The 17,244-nt window shown below is 34.8% G+C and overlaps 1 protein-coding gene across 5 annotated transcripts in view; it reads right to left on the minus strand.

Moving 5' to 3' along the window:
* sorcs3a (sortilin related VPS10 domain containing receptor 3a) overlaps positions 1–17,244 on the minus strand; it is a 244,706-nt gene that overhangs the window by 150,913 nt on the left and 76,549 nt on the right. For all 5 annotated transcript variants that reach the window (XR_009270313.1, XR_009270314.1, XM_058771060.1 and 2 more), the window contains exon 2: positions 1,778–1,845. Coding sequence is in view for 3 of the 5 variants with exons in the window: in XM_058771060.1 (XP_058627043.1) it covers positions 1,778–1,845 (68 nt within the window). In the remaining 2 variants the exon portion in view is untranslated. The remainder of the gene's footprint in view (positions 1–1,777; positions 1,846–17,244) is intronic.

Below are 17,244 nucleotides of genomic sequence, written 5' to 3' on the forward strand. Positions count from 1 at the left end.
GTGCTGGTTATAGCCAGAAGCAAAAGATAAAATGGCAGTTGATTAACTTTCTAGTGTGTCAAGTAAAACTTGCTATACTTACCACAAGAAGAAACAAAATTGAGAATGTACACAGTCAAGAGATTCTGCCAGTTTTTAAAGCATTCATTAAGTCTAGGATTGTAATAGATTTTAGATATTATAGAGCAATGAATGATGTTGGACTTTTTGTGCAGCAGTGCTGTTATAGGGATGCTGTCTGTAATGTGGTGGAAGGAGAGTTGTGTTTTGATCTGTTGTGGAGCTAATTTTGTTATGAGGTGAAAAAGTGATGTAATAAAGTTGTTTTGTTAAAAATAAAAACTACATGCACATCAATGACACAATTCTGAAGTAAAGAAGGAAGAGAGAGAGATAAATGTACTAAATTGCAATTCCAAGAAAATGAAGTGTTCTTCACCCTGGTCTACAAAAGATTTATTAAATATGATTAAAATATATAAATACTACTTTTCTACTTTTTTTCATTTTATGTTATTATTATTTAAAATCAATACCTAATATCTTCTAATATCTGAAACTAATATCTTAACTTCCTTATATGCAAACTACCATTCTGCATCATGTTTGCTACTTCAATTCAAATACAGGAACTACTTCTCAATTCAGCTCAGATTGGCCGACAACCCTAATGCACATGAACATTAAAAAAATTAAATAAATAATAATAATATATACAGTATATATATATATATATATATATATATATATATATATATATATATATATATATATATATATATCCATACATATATGCATACATATAAAATAACAACAACAATAATAATTGTAATTGTAATTAATTGTATTTACAAATAACGGATCAGACATGGTCGTATAAAATCTTCCATTCTTTAAAATTGAGTTAAAACTTAATATAAATTAAATAGAGCATAATTGACTTCCAAATCCTTTCCCCAAATTTGACGTAATGTGTAGTAATTGCTTAATTACACAACAATTATGGCGTAATACAGTAATCATAGCAATCATAGCCTGTACTTATATTGCACATAGAATGAGACACATCCTTTACAAGGAAAATCATTCGGTGTATTCTCAGAAAACCCATTAACCTTGAAACCCTTCTGCCCTACAGCAGCTCATGAAAAGAGCACTGCACTTGTCATCTCAAATCAGACGTCATCGCAAATCGTCAGACTTAAGCACCTCAATACGTGGCTTCTCTCTGTCCAAATTGAAGTGCTCGGTTGACCGCGTGAAAGATAAGGCTGCTCCTATCACTCTCTATTGCACAAAGCGTCCAAAAACACCAGTAAACGAGAATCTAACAGAGCCAATAAGGATTACAAAGGGATGACAAAATAAATTGAATTTAGATTGTAGAGAACCTCTATGGTTTGGATCAGTGTCAAAGTCTTTTTTTCTGCTCTAAATGTGGAGATAGTTAAGAAACAGGCTATACTTAGCTACTTTTCAACTGATAGTATAAATGAATACAACTGGCAAAAAAATTAAAAATAAAATAAAATATTTTGTCCACAAAAATGTGACAAATTAAAGTTGTGAATATGCAATTAACACTGTTCTTGCTTGAGATGGAATAGTTCCTGAAGTGAATACTACTGCTCCTCACTCCAGGCAAAATCACACAACCCTACTTTCCAACGCTCACATACTTTGCCATGGATAGAAAGTGTAATGAAGAACGGGAAAAGAGCTAAGATGGGAGGAGAGATGTGGGAGAGAGAGGAAGAGATGGTAGCTTTTTGCTCACCTCCATAAAGTGCTTTCCGTTACGCTGCCAAGGTGAAAGTCATACAGCTTGGTGAGAATCAAAATCACCTGTGAAAAGAAAACCAAAAATCAAATAAATCTATATGCACTGACTTATTTATTACTCTTATTCCTTTCCATCACATTTATATTCATTGCAGACAGTTTCTTTTTAGAGCCAAAAACGAGCTACAGGAGACTTCACATATTTCAATTTCCAGGACAGGAACAGACTGCAAAATTCAAGTTAATAATAACAGTGCTATGACTCGCAAGAGTCAAAATGAACTTTTCATTTCATGATCTTTAATACCATAAAAAAAAAAAAAACATTTGCAAATAAATAAATAAATAAACATTAAGTAATTAAATTAAAAACAATGGCATGCAGCCTTCAAGTATTTCTCAATTTAATCAGTCAGTAATTAAATAACAGTAATTTCTCAAGATTTTGACCTTTCTAATATGTATAGTTTGTCATGATTTAAATAAATAGTTACGCTTTATTTTAAGGCGTCCTTGTTACAATGTAATTACACCTTTACTGAGTAATATTAATAAACTACATGTACTTACTATATGGATAGGGTTAGGATTAGGGTTTGCCTTAGGGTTACTTGCATGTAATTATGCATAATTTCTACCTGGTCTCATGGCATTTACGTACCTGGGTGCACTTTTTAACGTGACATGAAATACGTACCAATAAGTACATATCACTGCAGTTTCCAAAATAAATGAACACTTTCACACAAATTTAAAGAGTTGCGATTAATAAAACGTAATTTTCGCACAATTACTTGAAGAATATCATGCCATGACTTCAAAACAATATTAATATGCTGGGAGATTTGAAAACTGATGCTTTTGAACGTTAGCATTGCACACATCCAGCTTCATATTTATGGTTTTCATAGATGACAAGTTTGTTCGGTGGTTCACGGACTACGTAGACGGACTTAAGAGACGAGAAGCACCGGTTCGAATCCCGTGTAACTACGGTTCGACAAAGCAGTTAAAATCTGCGTAAAAGGACGTTCAAATGGCACAGTTGCATCAGCTAATATGTTTTTATATCAGTTTTGCATTTGTTAACACTATCGGGTAGGTTTAGGGTTGGATTTGGTGTAGGGCATATTTCCAACACAATAGAGCATTAACCTTTAGCGACAGTCAGAAACGTGCAGCAAGGTACGTAAAACGGTGTCGCACAAAAAGTGCACAGAGGTACGTATTTTTATGAGACCAAGTTGCATAATTTATTGTTAATATAATAGTAAGAACATATAATGTAACAAGGACACCTTCAAATAAAGTGTTACCATAAACACACTTTTCTTTACTTACACAATAAATATATAACAAAAAAGAAATAAATAAAACGCATTGAGAAACTCATTCTCATTTTATATTGCTAATAACTGTTGTTTGATTAATATTAAACAGGTATTAAAGGTATATTAAAGCTACTGATGCAATAATGTACAAATAATGTTTGTCCTGTCTGTTTACATTCACACAGGATAAACTAACCATATTTACATCAAAGTATTGCCAAGATGGGGTTCTTATTTTAACTTAATATCAATTTCATGACAAAACACCAGTAATTTTGACATCTACTCCCGAAAACTTCTGTTTAGAAACCAGAGGAGCCTAAGGGCTGTTGGATAGCTATGCTCATTTTCCCCAAAGCCTTTCAATTGTTTGTCTTCCCGACCCCCCTGGTGTTGTGTTTACTTCTCTTTTGTGTCAACAAGCAGGACTCAATCGGCCTTCAAGGCTTTAAACCGGGTGGGATTGAGCTTGATAGTTCTCAACCCTGACCTTGGGCTCTATGATCTGTGAGAGCTTTTAGCCTGAGGGTCAGTGAGAAGACAGCGGGAGCTGCTGAACTAGCCATCCAGAACGTCAAACACTCATGCATGCACACGAATCACACATTCACAGCGCCGACCCCATCAAACGCCTCAACATGCTTCACTGCACACACCACATGATAAAGGCTTAAAATGTGTTTTCTTTGCATTTTTCTTCACTTTACCATAAGGAAGAGCGGGGTAAGATGTGTCACCCTCAGTGTTGGGCACGTTACTTTAAAAAAGTAATTAGTTATAGTTACTAGTTACTTCTCACAAATAGTAACTGAGTTAGTAACTGAGTTACATCATTATAAAAGTAACTAATTACCAGGGAAAGTAACTATTGCGTTACTTTTTAAAAAATGTTCAAATGTCAAATAACTTTGGATGCCCCCGATGTTAAATATGTTAAATTAATGAAATGGACACTAAAAAGAATAAATTATTATTATAAAACATTGTACATTAATCTACACTATTTATCTACTGACACTTTTTATCAGTCAGTCAAGCATTATAATATAATATTATGACAATTTAATATTATATGATCATAGAACTTTAGTAATTCGAATAACCAAGTATGAATGCATATTTGTCATCAATATAAAACGCATAAGGATTAATGAGCTGCTGGGTTCATGAATATTAATCACGTTATCTGCATTCACTCGAGTTGATTTGCTGAAATTAAAACAGGGACGATAATAGGTGAGCGCCAGCCAATGAGATTGTCGTTTGCGCATTAGTTCCGCCCACTACCAGAGAAACCGGCAGTTCTTAAAAGCGGAAGAATTCCAAAGGAACTCCGTTATTTTGACAGGAAAATACAACAAAGAATAATGTTTACATGTAGCGCGTCAATTCTGCATGTTATGAAAGACTCTCTTGCTCTGTATCTTTCTTTGCGTGCGTGTATGTGAGAGAAAGCAACGGCGAGTCGTGCGCTTCACACTAGAGTTTATGGTACGTCAAATACAGCTACACTGCGCATCCATTCAGATGAACTGAAAAATAAATTCTAATAATATAATATAGTAACGCCACATTTTATTATCAGTAACGGTAACGGCGTTGTAACAGGGGAAACAGTCATTAGTTTGATTACTCGTTACTGAAAAAATCAAGCAAATATACACATTAATTTACAGCAGCATGGGTTTATCTAGGTCTAAAGGAGCCTGTTCATACCAGCAATGATAACTATAAAGACAATTATAATGATAACAATATCAGCATCCACACCAATGGATGATGACATTCTGTTTATTATAAGCAAGTGCTTCAGTCCTAGTCCTATCGTCTGTCACTTTAAATACTCGAGGATGGATTCTGATTGGCTATAAATCACTGTAAAAAATGTACATTTTGAAAAATTGTGGAAACTGACAAATAAATATTGGCTCAAGAAATTGCTTCCCAATAATTGTCCCCAAACAAAAAAAAAAAATACATTGTAGTAATTTTAGCTGAAGGTCACCGAACATATTAAATTGTGCTCAGCCAATCTATCAAGCAGAAGTGAAAAATCGGTGTTAGCCAAACAAGCTTTGCAACAAAAAGTAGACTGTATGGTGTAGGCATGCTCCTGAGAGAAACCGTTGCTGTAGTGAATTCAAATTCCTGTGCGCGGGAGAGCAAGAGAGATGCTGAAGGGTGACGGAACATAATTTACAGACGGATTTTCTATCATTAAAGTTATAGTGAGTATAATGAGTTTTGTATTTATTAAGACATGTTTCACATTGTATTTTGCAGAATAACAGTGAATTCACGCCTTTACTGGTGTCATGTTGGCGTTTATAACCTAGTTTAGCCCGTACTGGTAGGACTCGGTGGAGGTGTGCGATATATATCGTCTGTGATGATATGGTAATTGTTGTTTTAACAATGTGGGATTTGACATTATCCTGTATATCGCAAAAACCAAACAAAATTACATGTTTTGTCAATATCGCACACCTTTATCTCTCAGTTTCCAAAAGTTATTTATATCTCACTTTATGATGAATATATGAAATGTATGAGACACAAGGAATACGTTTCTGCTATAACTATTTTTTTTTGTTCCCATTAGTGTAACCCACCATTGCTAGGTCTGAGCTACGAATTTCGCAGTGAGTATTTAACAGTAATTCTTATTGGATATATGTTTATTCCATATTAGTGTCAAATACTATTAGCTCTTAGATGTAATTTGTGAGGAGTTGCTTTATTGAGAGCTGCCATGAGACATGGCTCGGTGTAATGTAGGCTGCTAATTCTAATGTAGACTTAAAGGGATAGTTTACCCAAAAATGAAAATTCTGTCATTAATTACTTACCCTCATGTTGTTACAAACCTGTAAGACGTTTGTTAATCTTCAGTAAACAAATTAAGATATTTTTGATGAAACAACAGTCGGTTACACTTTACTTGAAGGGGTGTGCATGACACGTCATGAATATGAAGGGGTTTTATGCATGTTTATGACACCTGTCATTAAGTCATTTGATGGTGTTTTTGACATTTTTAATTTGTGAATGTATTTGATGTTTAATGTTTAAATAGTTAAGATGCAGTTTCATGAGCTCAGAGTACCTTTTGTGAGAATGGTAATATTCAGTGACATTAACCTAAACACTGGTTGAAGTAACCTTAATAAATTATTATTATTATATTGTGTTTGACATTTTTTGCATGTTTGTGAATGTATCAATGTATAAGGTGCAATTCATCAGCTTTGTGTATCTTATGAGAATTAAAATACATGTATTTTCTCAATATTGCTGAATATTTCGTTAAAAGTATTCAAATGTGGCAGTGTTTCATGTGTATCATGATTTAATATTTTTTACCTTTTCTTTTGGGACAACAGGGAATAAACAATTCAGCAAGTTTGCTTTAGCACTATATTAGGGATGCACCGATACCGATACTGGTATCGGGTATCGGGCCGATACTGATCTCCTGTACTCGTACTCGTACTCATTAAAATGCCCCGATACCAAGTGCCGATACCTCACAGCATGTGATAAGTGCCATATTCAGACAAAGAAACAGGACAACATGCAGCAGAATGGAGTTATTAGAGATTAAGGATGTCTACGAAGCAGATGTATGCAATGAATAATGTTAAACATTCAGTATTAATGCCTTTATAGCTGATTTGCGCGAACTGAAAAGCAAAGCGCTGAGTGGATTGAGCGGGCGCCGGCGCAGATGCGTGAGCTTGTCGAGTGAATATACTTTTCTCACAGACATCACTGGAACGTTTGTAGTTCGGTCGGATATGTCAAAAACATGTAAGCAAAACAATGCACAAGTTACTTAACGGTAGGGAGGGAGAGAGAGATAGAGCGCGCGCACTTCTGTGATGTTTATTGATGTTCGCTCACATAGCATGCATCACTCGGATTAAAACCGAATCGTAAATATAAGACAATTTATAGGGGCATTCACTATAAAATAAATTATTTATTTTCAACCTTAAGCATACATGACTTTCTGGCGAAAGTGAAACTAGCAGCCTGTGTGAAATGCGCTAGGCTGTACTGTCCCTCTCATTCTGCACCAGTACAAATACGTGCGCGCGTTGTGCATGTTTTGCTTGCTTCATGAGTGTTTCTGCATTAGAAAGAAAAGCAAAGAAAAACGTGACTTATATTTCTGAAAATATCACAGTTAGGAGATTTATAACGAGTGGTTCCCTGCAGTATTACAGTAAAACGCGTGATTTTAGCAGCCCCAAATCAATTGAATTAAAGATGATGTACCATAGAGCAAAAAAAAAAAAAAAAAAATTAACAGTGAAAGTAACAAAAACTTGTAAAATACATTTTAATGTGCATAATTAAGTGTGAAAATAACCGAAGGATATACAGTCAAACCAAAAATTATTCAGAGACCAAATATAATTTTTGATATTTTTTAGTGGGTGCAGGACACTATAGTTCATTTATGTAAGTGAGGATAGCAAAATAAATTAAACTGTGACATATTATATCCAAAAATTCTTCATACAGTGGACTACCAATAAAATTGATACAAATTTGGAACCGAAAATTATTCAGACCGAGTCTGGGAAAAAAAATTTAAGTTCAGGTTTGCATGAACCTGGTTGACAGCATGTCCAGGAGACTACAGGCTGTCATTAAGGCTAAGGGTTGCTTGACAAAGTATTGATAGTTGTGTAAATATTGTCATACTAACAGCTGTCTGAATAATTTTGTTTGATTGTAATCCATCACATACCTTTCTATCAAAGTTATCTGATATTATCGAGCTGAATTTGTTCTGACACAGTTTAACTCTGAGTTCTTGTCATATTTTACTACCATAAACTACAGCGAATAAACTGTGATAATGTGAGAAATGTTGAAGGTGTCTGAATAAATTTTGGTTTACATTTACATTTAATCATTTAGTGGATGCTTTTATCCAATGCGATGTACAATATGAGAACAATAGAAGCAATCAGACCATCGAGAGTGCAGTAGTATACAAGTGCCATGACAAGTCTCAGTTAGCCCAGCACAGTACACGTAGCTGGGGTTTTAATTTTTTTTAATTTTTTTTAAATAGATAGAATAGGTAAGTGTTAGTATTAGTTGGTCAGGTTTGACTGTATCTATTTGTTAAATTAAGTTAACCAACTAACATTATACATACTCTTTTGGTTTCTGTACCCAATATTTAAAAAATTTACAAAGGCAATGAAAATATCGGTATCGGTACTCAGTATCGACAAGTACCAAAAATAAAAGTATTGGTATCGGGCAAGTACTGGAAAAAGTGGCATCGGTGCATCCCTACACTATACATTTACCAATATACATTTTTAAATTAGGTAAAACAAAAAAATATATGCTACTACTATTTAAAATATTTAATTGGGCCAATAACATGGTTTGGTAGACTTCTTTTTTAATTTGAATGGGAATTTGTTACCCATTCTCAGTGGGAAACTGCCCAAGCAACAATGCTCAATAAAAGTTGGCTGGCACAATTGCTCAAACAGTTACCCCGAGTATCAACAGCCAAAGAAACACACTAAATTATTTACAAATTAGTGCCCTAAAGGCAATAAACAAATCTCTGAATTGCCTTCCAAAATGAATTTAGCACAGTCAATAAACCCCCAAAAAAGGGAGACTGACTTCCACCATCACTTAATTACCTGTAAAAAATCCAAAAAGGCAGCATCAAATTAGGTGACAGACAGTTATATAATTAATAAAGGCTTCAGTGCTTACATTTGCTTCACAAACGCAAGGCAGAAGACAGCAACTGACAGAGGGCAGCCGTGATTATAAGTCAACGTTGCAGCACATGGTCCCTCACGTTGACATTTTACATAATTACGGCCATTTCCTTCTGTCAGATGCTGCTGTGTTTCCTGTACAGGTCTAGGTAGGTTTGAGATGATGGGTTTCATTTGCATATTCATATTCATTTTCCTTTGATAGCTTTGCCTAGTGTAAAACAGGCCTCTTCCCTGAAGCAGGGCGACAAACAAGCTGTCACTTTGAGTCATGTTGGTAGCAGCGGCTACTCGGTGTCTGTTTCAGAAGATAAAAGTCATGAGACGTGAAAAAAATGTATGAGAGGGGAAAAAAGTAGCTTATACTCTGTTCAAACCACTTTTCTTCACAAAATGATCTACTGTATAACAGCAAAAGCCAAGGCCAGCCTAACAGACGGACTCTGATATCTGTAAGAGGGTAAAAATGGAGTCTCATGACCTAAACTCTAAATATAGAGAACAGATTGGTCAAACCAAGAAAGACCATTTCACCCAGAGTTGCAAGCTGTCTAAATAAGATGAGAAACAAATTATGGAAAGAAATTTGGTTACTTAGTTAGGAAAGAATTGCGGGTTAGTTAGGAAAGAATCACAACTTCTGAACCCTTTTACGCCCTCTTAACTCTCATGCTCTGATCAGAGACCCCAAGGCCATTTTAATATAGATTAGCTTTTAACAATTTAACGAGAGAAAAATCCTCAGAAAACAGAGTAGATCTAGAAATTGAGAGAGAAACAAATCAAAAATCTTGGAGAGAGCAGAAGACATGCAGACACTGCAATATAAACCATAAGAAGATGAGATATTTGCTTTTTTTTTTGTTTTACAAGTACTATGCTTACTATACTGTATTTATCTTTTTTTTTAAATGTATTTTTATCAATTATTCTTTCAAATTAGATTGCATAGAAACTCCCAGATGTATCTGGAGTGGATGAAAGCCACACAGCCAGAAGCCAAAAAATAAATAAGCATGGCATTAGCAATATAATGTAAGAATTATTCGAAAGTTCGAAAGAAAGATAAGATAGAAAGAAAGAAAGAAAGAAAGAAAGAAAGAAAGAAAGAAAGAAAGAGAATTGAATATAGCGGCGTGAGAGAGACACACAGGGAGATTTCTTGTCCCTAAGGGCTTCTATTCTTTATTGTGTAAAAGCACAGAGGACTCAGCTGCAGTGGCATTTTACACAAACACAATGTGGAGGCTCCAACCTCTTGATACCATTCTGCATTGTATTTTCCAGCTGATCAGCAGAACTCTTGCTGACAAATAAAGCACAGATCTAGCTCTGATGACTGGTGCTCAGCATAAAGCACTGCAAAACAAGCAGATATGAGTAAAAGGTCATAAATGTTCCAAAACTGAATTTAAATTGAACTTGTTTAGTAACTTGCTATTAGTTCTGTTCTCTCACTGGTCCATGTTTGTCTTGTTATCTTGTTTAGCAGTTCTGTTTTGTCATTGGTTGTTTTTGTCATGTGATTTACCCATAGTCTTGTGTTTAATGCCGCGTTCCATTTGTACTTGGAAGTTGGAAATTCAGAGTTCCCAGTAGGAACTTTAAAGCACCCCTATTATGGATTTAACACAGCTCTAACTGAATGGAACATAAATGCTTACTTTACCTCCCAAGTCTTTCATTCATTCTTCAAGTGGCATTCATAACCCATCACTAGTCAACTTTGCTTTAGTGGATTGAATATAATGAAATTAATTTGTGACAAAATAACAAAAATAAATAAATTTATGAATATATATATATATATATATATATATATATATATATATAAAGAGTTAATTTGCAAAAACCGATAACTATTTATTTTATTGCGCATTCCAAGTAATATCAATCAAACTGCAGTCGGGTTGTTCTGATTAATTAATAATAACTTAAACAAATACAGGTAATTTACAAAGTTAAATTAATTGAAAGTATGTTTTTTTTTACATGTTAAAAGTTTGTTTTGGCAAAAGCAGATAACTCCACATTTCATGTTTTAGAGTTTAAAAAAACACTTGTTTAATCTTTGTAATCTCCTCAGATGACAATGTAGATGCCTGACAAATGTTGTTGTTGAGCTTTTCCCTCACCGTTGTAACGCGCTGCTTTTGCAAGGGTCTGTGAAAATGTTTCAGCTTTTATTTTCCTTTAAGCCCTGAAGAAGATATCACAGGTTCATCAAGTGCGTCGAAATTATCCATCCTCGATCAGTTTTAGTCAGATTAGAAGAAACTCCTCTCAGCTAGCACGTCTTTTCAAAGTGAAAGCAGCCTTGTCACCTGACCTGAATACAGCATGTTGATTCGCTAAAATGGGCTTATCGGCTTCTGTTCAAAAACAAGGGCGCTTGTCGGTTCTGCAGTTAAGCGTGAACTCGCGATGTCCTGGAAGTGGACAATACCGGCTTTTTTGACAAAACGTTTGGGGTTTGGGGTTCGGGGTTCAGATTGCGCTATATGTGAAGAAAAATGCACGCCAATCAGCTGTTTTTTTTTTTTTTTTAAGTGCCGTTTATCGGTTTTTGCAAATGAACTCTTCATATATAGTAAATAAATGAATAAATAAATATGTAAAATTCATGAATATATATAGTATATTTAATAAATGCAAAGCCAAATCTTACAGCCCTAGTCATGAGCCTCTGCAGAAAAGGAAACGTTTACAAGCTACGTTCAGTCACTGATAAATCGGTTCTGAGCATTTCATTCGATTTACGTTTGTGAAACAACCATAATCCATTTAGCTTTCAGTCTGTTGGATTCAATCGTTCAGGCTCGGAGTCCCATTCAAAAGGCTCACCCACTAGTTAATTAATTTAAGTTGTCACATGGTTACCATGTGTACTAGTAAGAAGACGATGCAAGTAGGCACTACTCATTCCGTGATGCTGCTCTCCGCAAAACCCCAATTGACCTGCAATTAATCAAAGAAATGTCAATTATCCATGACTTGGATTATCATCATTGGACTTTAATTAAAGCAACCGCGACAAACAGAAATATTATTAGCATAACTAAATGTTCCATGTCCACAAAGACCAATTTAAAGTGTCAAACTTAATTTCGAAGTGGCGCGGTTTGCCCCACCACTAATGAAGGGACTAATGGCTTCTTTAGAAAAACGCCTCTGTCTCTCTCAAACTCTCTCTCCATGTCTTTTGAAGCATCTTAAATTCTTTTATCTCCTGTTAGCCGGAGACTACTCCAGGGTCAACTACATGCTGACCCGTGTGGCCATAAATTAAGTATTGCATTTTAAGCAGGAGAGTGTGAGGCCTGTTTATGAATCTGTTGATTTAAATCAACCGGTGTAGTCGAAAAGCTCAGCCAAGATGCATTTTTTACGATTAACTCATCAACACAAAAGGTTTTTAACATATGCACCTGCAGTTAATGATGGCTGACAGACAAATGTTTGAAAATGTCATCACTGCCTTTTGGCTGACACTTTTACAATGTTCACCGAGACATAACGGACGTTGAACAGATTGTGTCTTCCTCTGCGGCAGAAGACAGATTTAATGTTTCGGTGTCACATCATGTCAAAATAGCATTGCAGGTGGGGACTGAATTGCTCCCTATGGATTAGCGCAAAGAATTAGCCTTGATGCGTCAACATGTTTGATTTAGATGTTGCAACAGGAGTAGAGGACATGTGCACACGATGGCCCACAAACACAAAATCAGACCTTCAGAAAACAGCAGTGGTTGATTTATCTATCCACAGGGGCTTTCGCACCAGGCTGGAACTCAAATAGGAACTCAATTACAGGAACTAGCCACAAGGGTGGTCCCCCGACAAATACATTTTCCCCTAGGGCCATGTTCCTGGTTGCATTCGCGCCACCAGTAGAAACTCTGAAGTGATGTAAGCCAGCTGACAGCAATGCCATGTAAGAGTAGAGTTCAACTATATCAACAACTGGAGATAGATCTATCTATCCATCCATCCATCCATCCATCATTTATCTACACCCATCTCTCTATCTCTCTATCAATCATCCATCCATCATTATATCTGTCATCCATTCATCCATCTATCAATAACTATCCATCTACCTCTCTATCATTCATCAATATCTATCCCTCTATCTTCTATCAATCATCTATCCGTCTATCTATCCATCCATCATTTATCTATATCCATTTCTCTATCTCTATCAATTATCTACCATACATCTATATCTCTCTATCTACCTGCTTATCTATTCATCCATCCACCTGTCCATCTATCTATGTATTCCTCTGTCTACCTGTCTATCTCTCTATATATCCCTCTGTTTATCTCTCTACCCATCTCTCTATCAATCAATCAATCAATCAAGCATTTATTTGTCTATCTAGGCCCTATCTATCCATCCATCTGTCCGTCCTTCCTTCAGTCATCTTGACTTTTTTTCTAGTTAAATTTTTACAGTGATACTGTAGGATTGTTTTGAATTTCAATTCTACTTCCTTACATTAAAATCTGAACTGCAATTCTGCATCCTGTTTGCTACCTCAATTCAAATTCAGGAACTAAATTGGGAAAGAAATGAGAACAATACATTCTCAATTTATGAATGTCACAGCTTCTGCTTGTTACATGCAATATGTACATGGGCCAGCTTGATTCATAATGAAAAGATTTATTTGACTGGATCACATTGGCGAAGACATTCCCAGTGAAGTATGCCACCGCTAGTCTGGTACATCCTCCACAACCAAGATGGGGAATTGCACTGTGCAAATTGCATTCAGCTCTAATTTTTTTAGGCGTGTTTGTGTCGTTACCTGATTTGCATAATTCCTTAACAGGTGCTGAAGCAACAAAGACATTCCATGGAAATAAATGATGCTATATGTGGGCCCAATTCATTCTTAGTGAATTCCTTTTTTAGTGTTCTCAAATATCCAAAAGGAAATGGTTCAGCCTCAGGGTATTGGCATTATAACATATAGAACAAACATGTCAACGATTAGATGTAGTAGCAGAGTGATGCCATATAACTCAATTATATGGTGAAAGAGAAATCCATATAGTGACATATGACATGCAGTGATGTTAGATTGCTATTCATAACATTGTATAGTTATGTCAGTATGGCTGTTAACACAATATGAGGAGGATTTCTCATTAAAATGAACATGGAATACCCTATGCTGTCTCTCTCTCACACACATATAATCTGTCTATCTCTCAGTGTAATTTATGGCATTTACTGCCTCATAACTCAGCGAGGAATCAAATTCTTGCCAGCTTGTGTCATTTCACACAACCTTAAAATGAAACATAGATACTGGGATCTATTTTAAATGAGTCGAGATATCTCCAGGAAGAATATTTTTATAGACTGCAATTATACAGAACACAGTTGGAAAAGAAACAAGACCCTCCAAGAACCAAACCTGATTCCAAGACCCTCAAAAAAGTTTTTATTTTATTTTTCTCTTTCTTTTTTTTTTTCATTTATAAAAATTACCACAAATAAATTTCAATTTAAAATGGAAACCATGTTGTAAAACTTTACCTTCTGTCTACATTAAACATGAAGATGCCACTACATTGTGGTGAAATATAAATGTAACACATTTATTTATTTATTTATTCATTCATTCATTTTAATGATACCAGTTAGCACTTTGAAGAAAGAAAGAAAAAAAAGAAAAAATCTGCAATATGCCAGGTCTGATGTAAAATACACACTTAAGTAATAAAAAAGTTCTACTTTACATTATAAAAGTAATAATTTAAATGTAAAGATGTACATAACGTTAAAGGGACTAGTTAAATATAACCAGATAATTGCCCCTACTGGTCTCTGAATCTTGACCATTCAAAATTAGCAATGTATTCTGATAATATAAATTTATACAACTTTATCCCAACAAGTACGCTAGCGATATAGCCTATGCAGCATGTGTTCCAACAGTGTCTTTCAGTGCAAAACAGAAACCACATCCACCACTACTTAAGCATTACCTCCACACAGTTATTAATTAGCATGTTAACTGTTCATTAGGTGCTAATCAGAGCAACAGGCCATACTAAAACAGAAATCTGAGTTTGCTGCCCTGTGACAGTTTGACTGGAGGGCTCCTATCACAGTCTAATTAAGCTACTGCAGTTCACTGCCATGAGTTCTTCACACGGCATTCTAGGAAAAAGTGTGCAGTCGGTTGCTGTTCTCATTGCTCAGATCCTGTTTTCATTAAATTTAAGAGAAACCACACAGATGTTCTTAGATCACCACAAAAGGTGTCACAACAGATAGAGGAACAACACGTAGTATTCATAATTAAAATCAATGTAAGTGTGATGAATACTCGTTAGAAGGAAACAGGGAGAGCTTATCTGCAGAAATTTATTTTAATCTTTTAATATGGACTTCAGTCCATCTCTCAGTGTAGCTAGAGGTAACTCTAGTCTTGTAATACTGTAAGTGGAAATATAGTGATGAGAAAAAATGTTAAACCTGATCTTAACGCATTTGTTAAATACTTACTTCTACTACATGCAGTATCATGATAGCTACCTTAAACCTGTAGCTTAATTGAAGTTTATAAATGTTATAATTTAAACTACATTCAATACAGAAACTGTCAAAAAGGGAGACTACATTATTATTATTATTACTAAAACTACACTGAAGCTGTTTAAAATCAACATAAAGAAAACAAACTAAAATAATGCTAAACAAAAAGCAAAGCAAAACAAAATAAAATAAAGCAAAGCAAGCAAAAAAAAAAAAAAACAATGCAAAGCAACACAACGCAAAGCAAAGCAAAGCAAAAACAAAAAAACACAAAAGAAGGCAAATCAAAGCAAAGAAAAATAAAGTAAAACAGCAAAACAAAACAACAGAGAAAACCAAGGCCATGTGTTTGATTTCCAAGGACAGAACGAACAGATAAAATATACATCTTGAATGCAATATAAAACATTTTGGATAGAAATGTCTGGATAAAGCATACATGTAACTTGAAAATGTTAAATGTAGTTACATCTACAATGATTTTTTATTTCAAAATATCATGTTTAATTCAGTGTCTTATTTGCAGTTTCTTTGTAATTATGAAATTTAGCAATTTCTGAGTGAAAATTGCTTGTTTCTACACCAAATTTTCCCATGGTGCAGATTAACGAATTCAATAAATGTACTGTGCAGTGTTAAGTTGTAATCTACTCTACTTAAATTTACTTTAATTAATTTGCATTAATTAAAGTAAACTAATTCAATTAAAATGTTACCAATTTAAATGTAATGCAATCACTAAAGCTAGAAAATTGCATAATTTACACAAAAGCAGCAGTGAACGGCAGCATTTGACGCAGGGAATCATTTGTTTGACGTTAACATGAACTGTACAAATGAATCGATTCTCTAAAATAATCAGATTTCCCAATGCTTCATATGAAACAGAATTTTTACACGTTATAGTACATGCTCCTTGATAGAAAAACAAAATAGCTTTTTACTTTAAAATGCTAAATTCAAATTGGAGTTTGAACACAGTTATGCTAATGAAATATGTAGTTTAGTTACTCCTCAGCATTGATCACATGAGTGGAAATAAGTGGCAAATAAACACTTTATTGAATAATAATGTTCACTTTCATTTCTTCACATGCTGTTTGCTTTGAAATCTATTCCCATCAGAGCCTTGGGGGATGATAATGATGAAGTCATACATCTAGTGTCAGGGTTTCATCTTTTCAAACATCTTTACCCTAAAGTGGTCCCGATACTTATGCGCGTCTTTACTTTCAATCAAACAAAGTAATTAAACACTTCAATCACACTAATGGTTGCCATTGATTCCCATTATCTGGCATATATATCAACAACACAGATTTATACGTAATATGCATCGTTGACTCCACTTCTTTCCCACTTCAGTTCTTTAAGGAGCATGTTACCATGGCAACAAGGCCCCCCACAAAAATCAGTTTTTGCTCTTTAAGACTGGCTGACAACCATCAGGCATCCATTTTGTGCATAGGAAAACATCTTTTTAAATGTATTGGGATGCGAGTATAAACTGAAAGTAAACAGAAAATGTTAAGGTCAGATGAACTATGTTAACTTGCAAAGTGTTTGAATCCAAAGCTGTCAGTTTAGATATGATCAACACCACTGAAGGCGTTTATTTGCTCAAATATTCTGTAAGAGAAAACCCTGACATGGCTGCTTTGAGCCTTTTCTTAGAGACAAATAAAAAGATGTAAGAACTCACTTTAGTGCAGATCTATTGTATTCACAAACCTACAAGCCTGTTGACGTCCCCTTGCAAAAAGGGTAAAATAAACTGCAAAAACATGCACAGAGCAGTGTTTCC

Source organism: Onychostoma macrolepis, chromosome 01 (assembly GCF_012432095.1).
Source record: "Onychostoma macrolepis isolate SWU-2019 chromosome 01, ASM1243209v1, whole genome shotgun sequence".
Taxonomy (NCBI): Eukaryota; Metazoa; Chordata; class Actinopteri; order Cypriniformes; family Cyprinidae; genus Onychostoma; species Onychostoma macrolepis.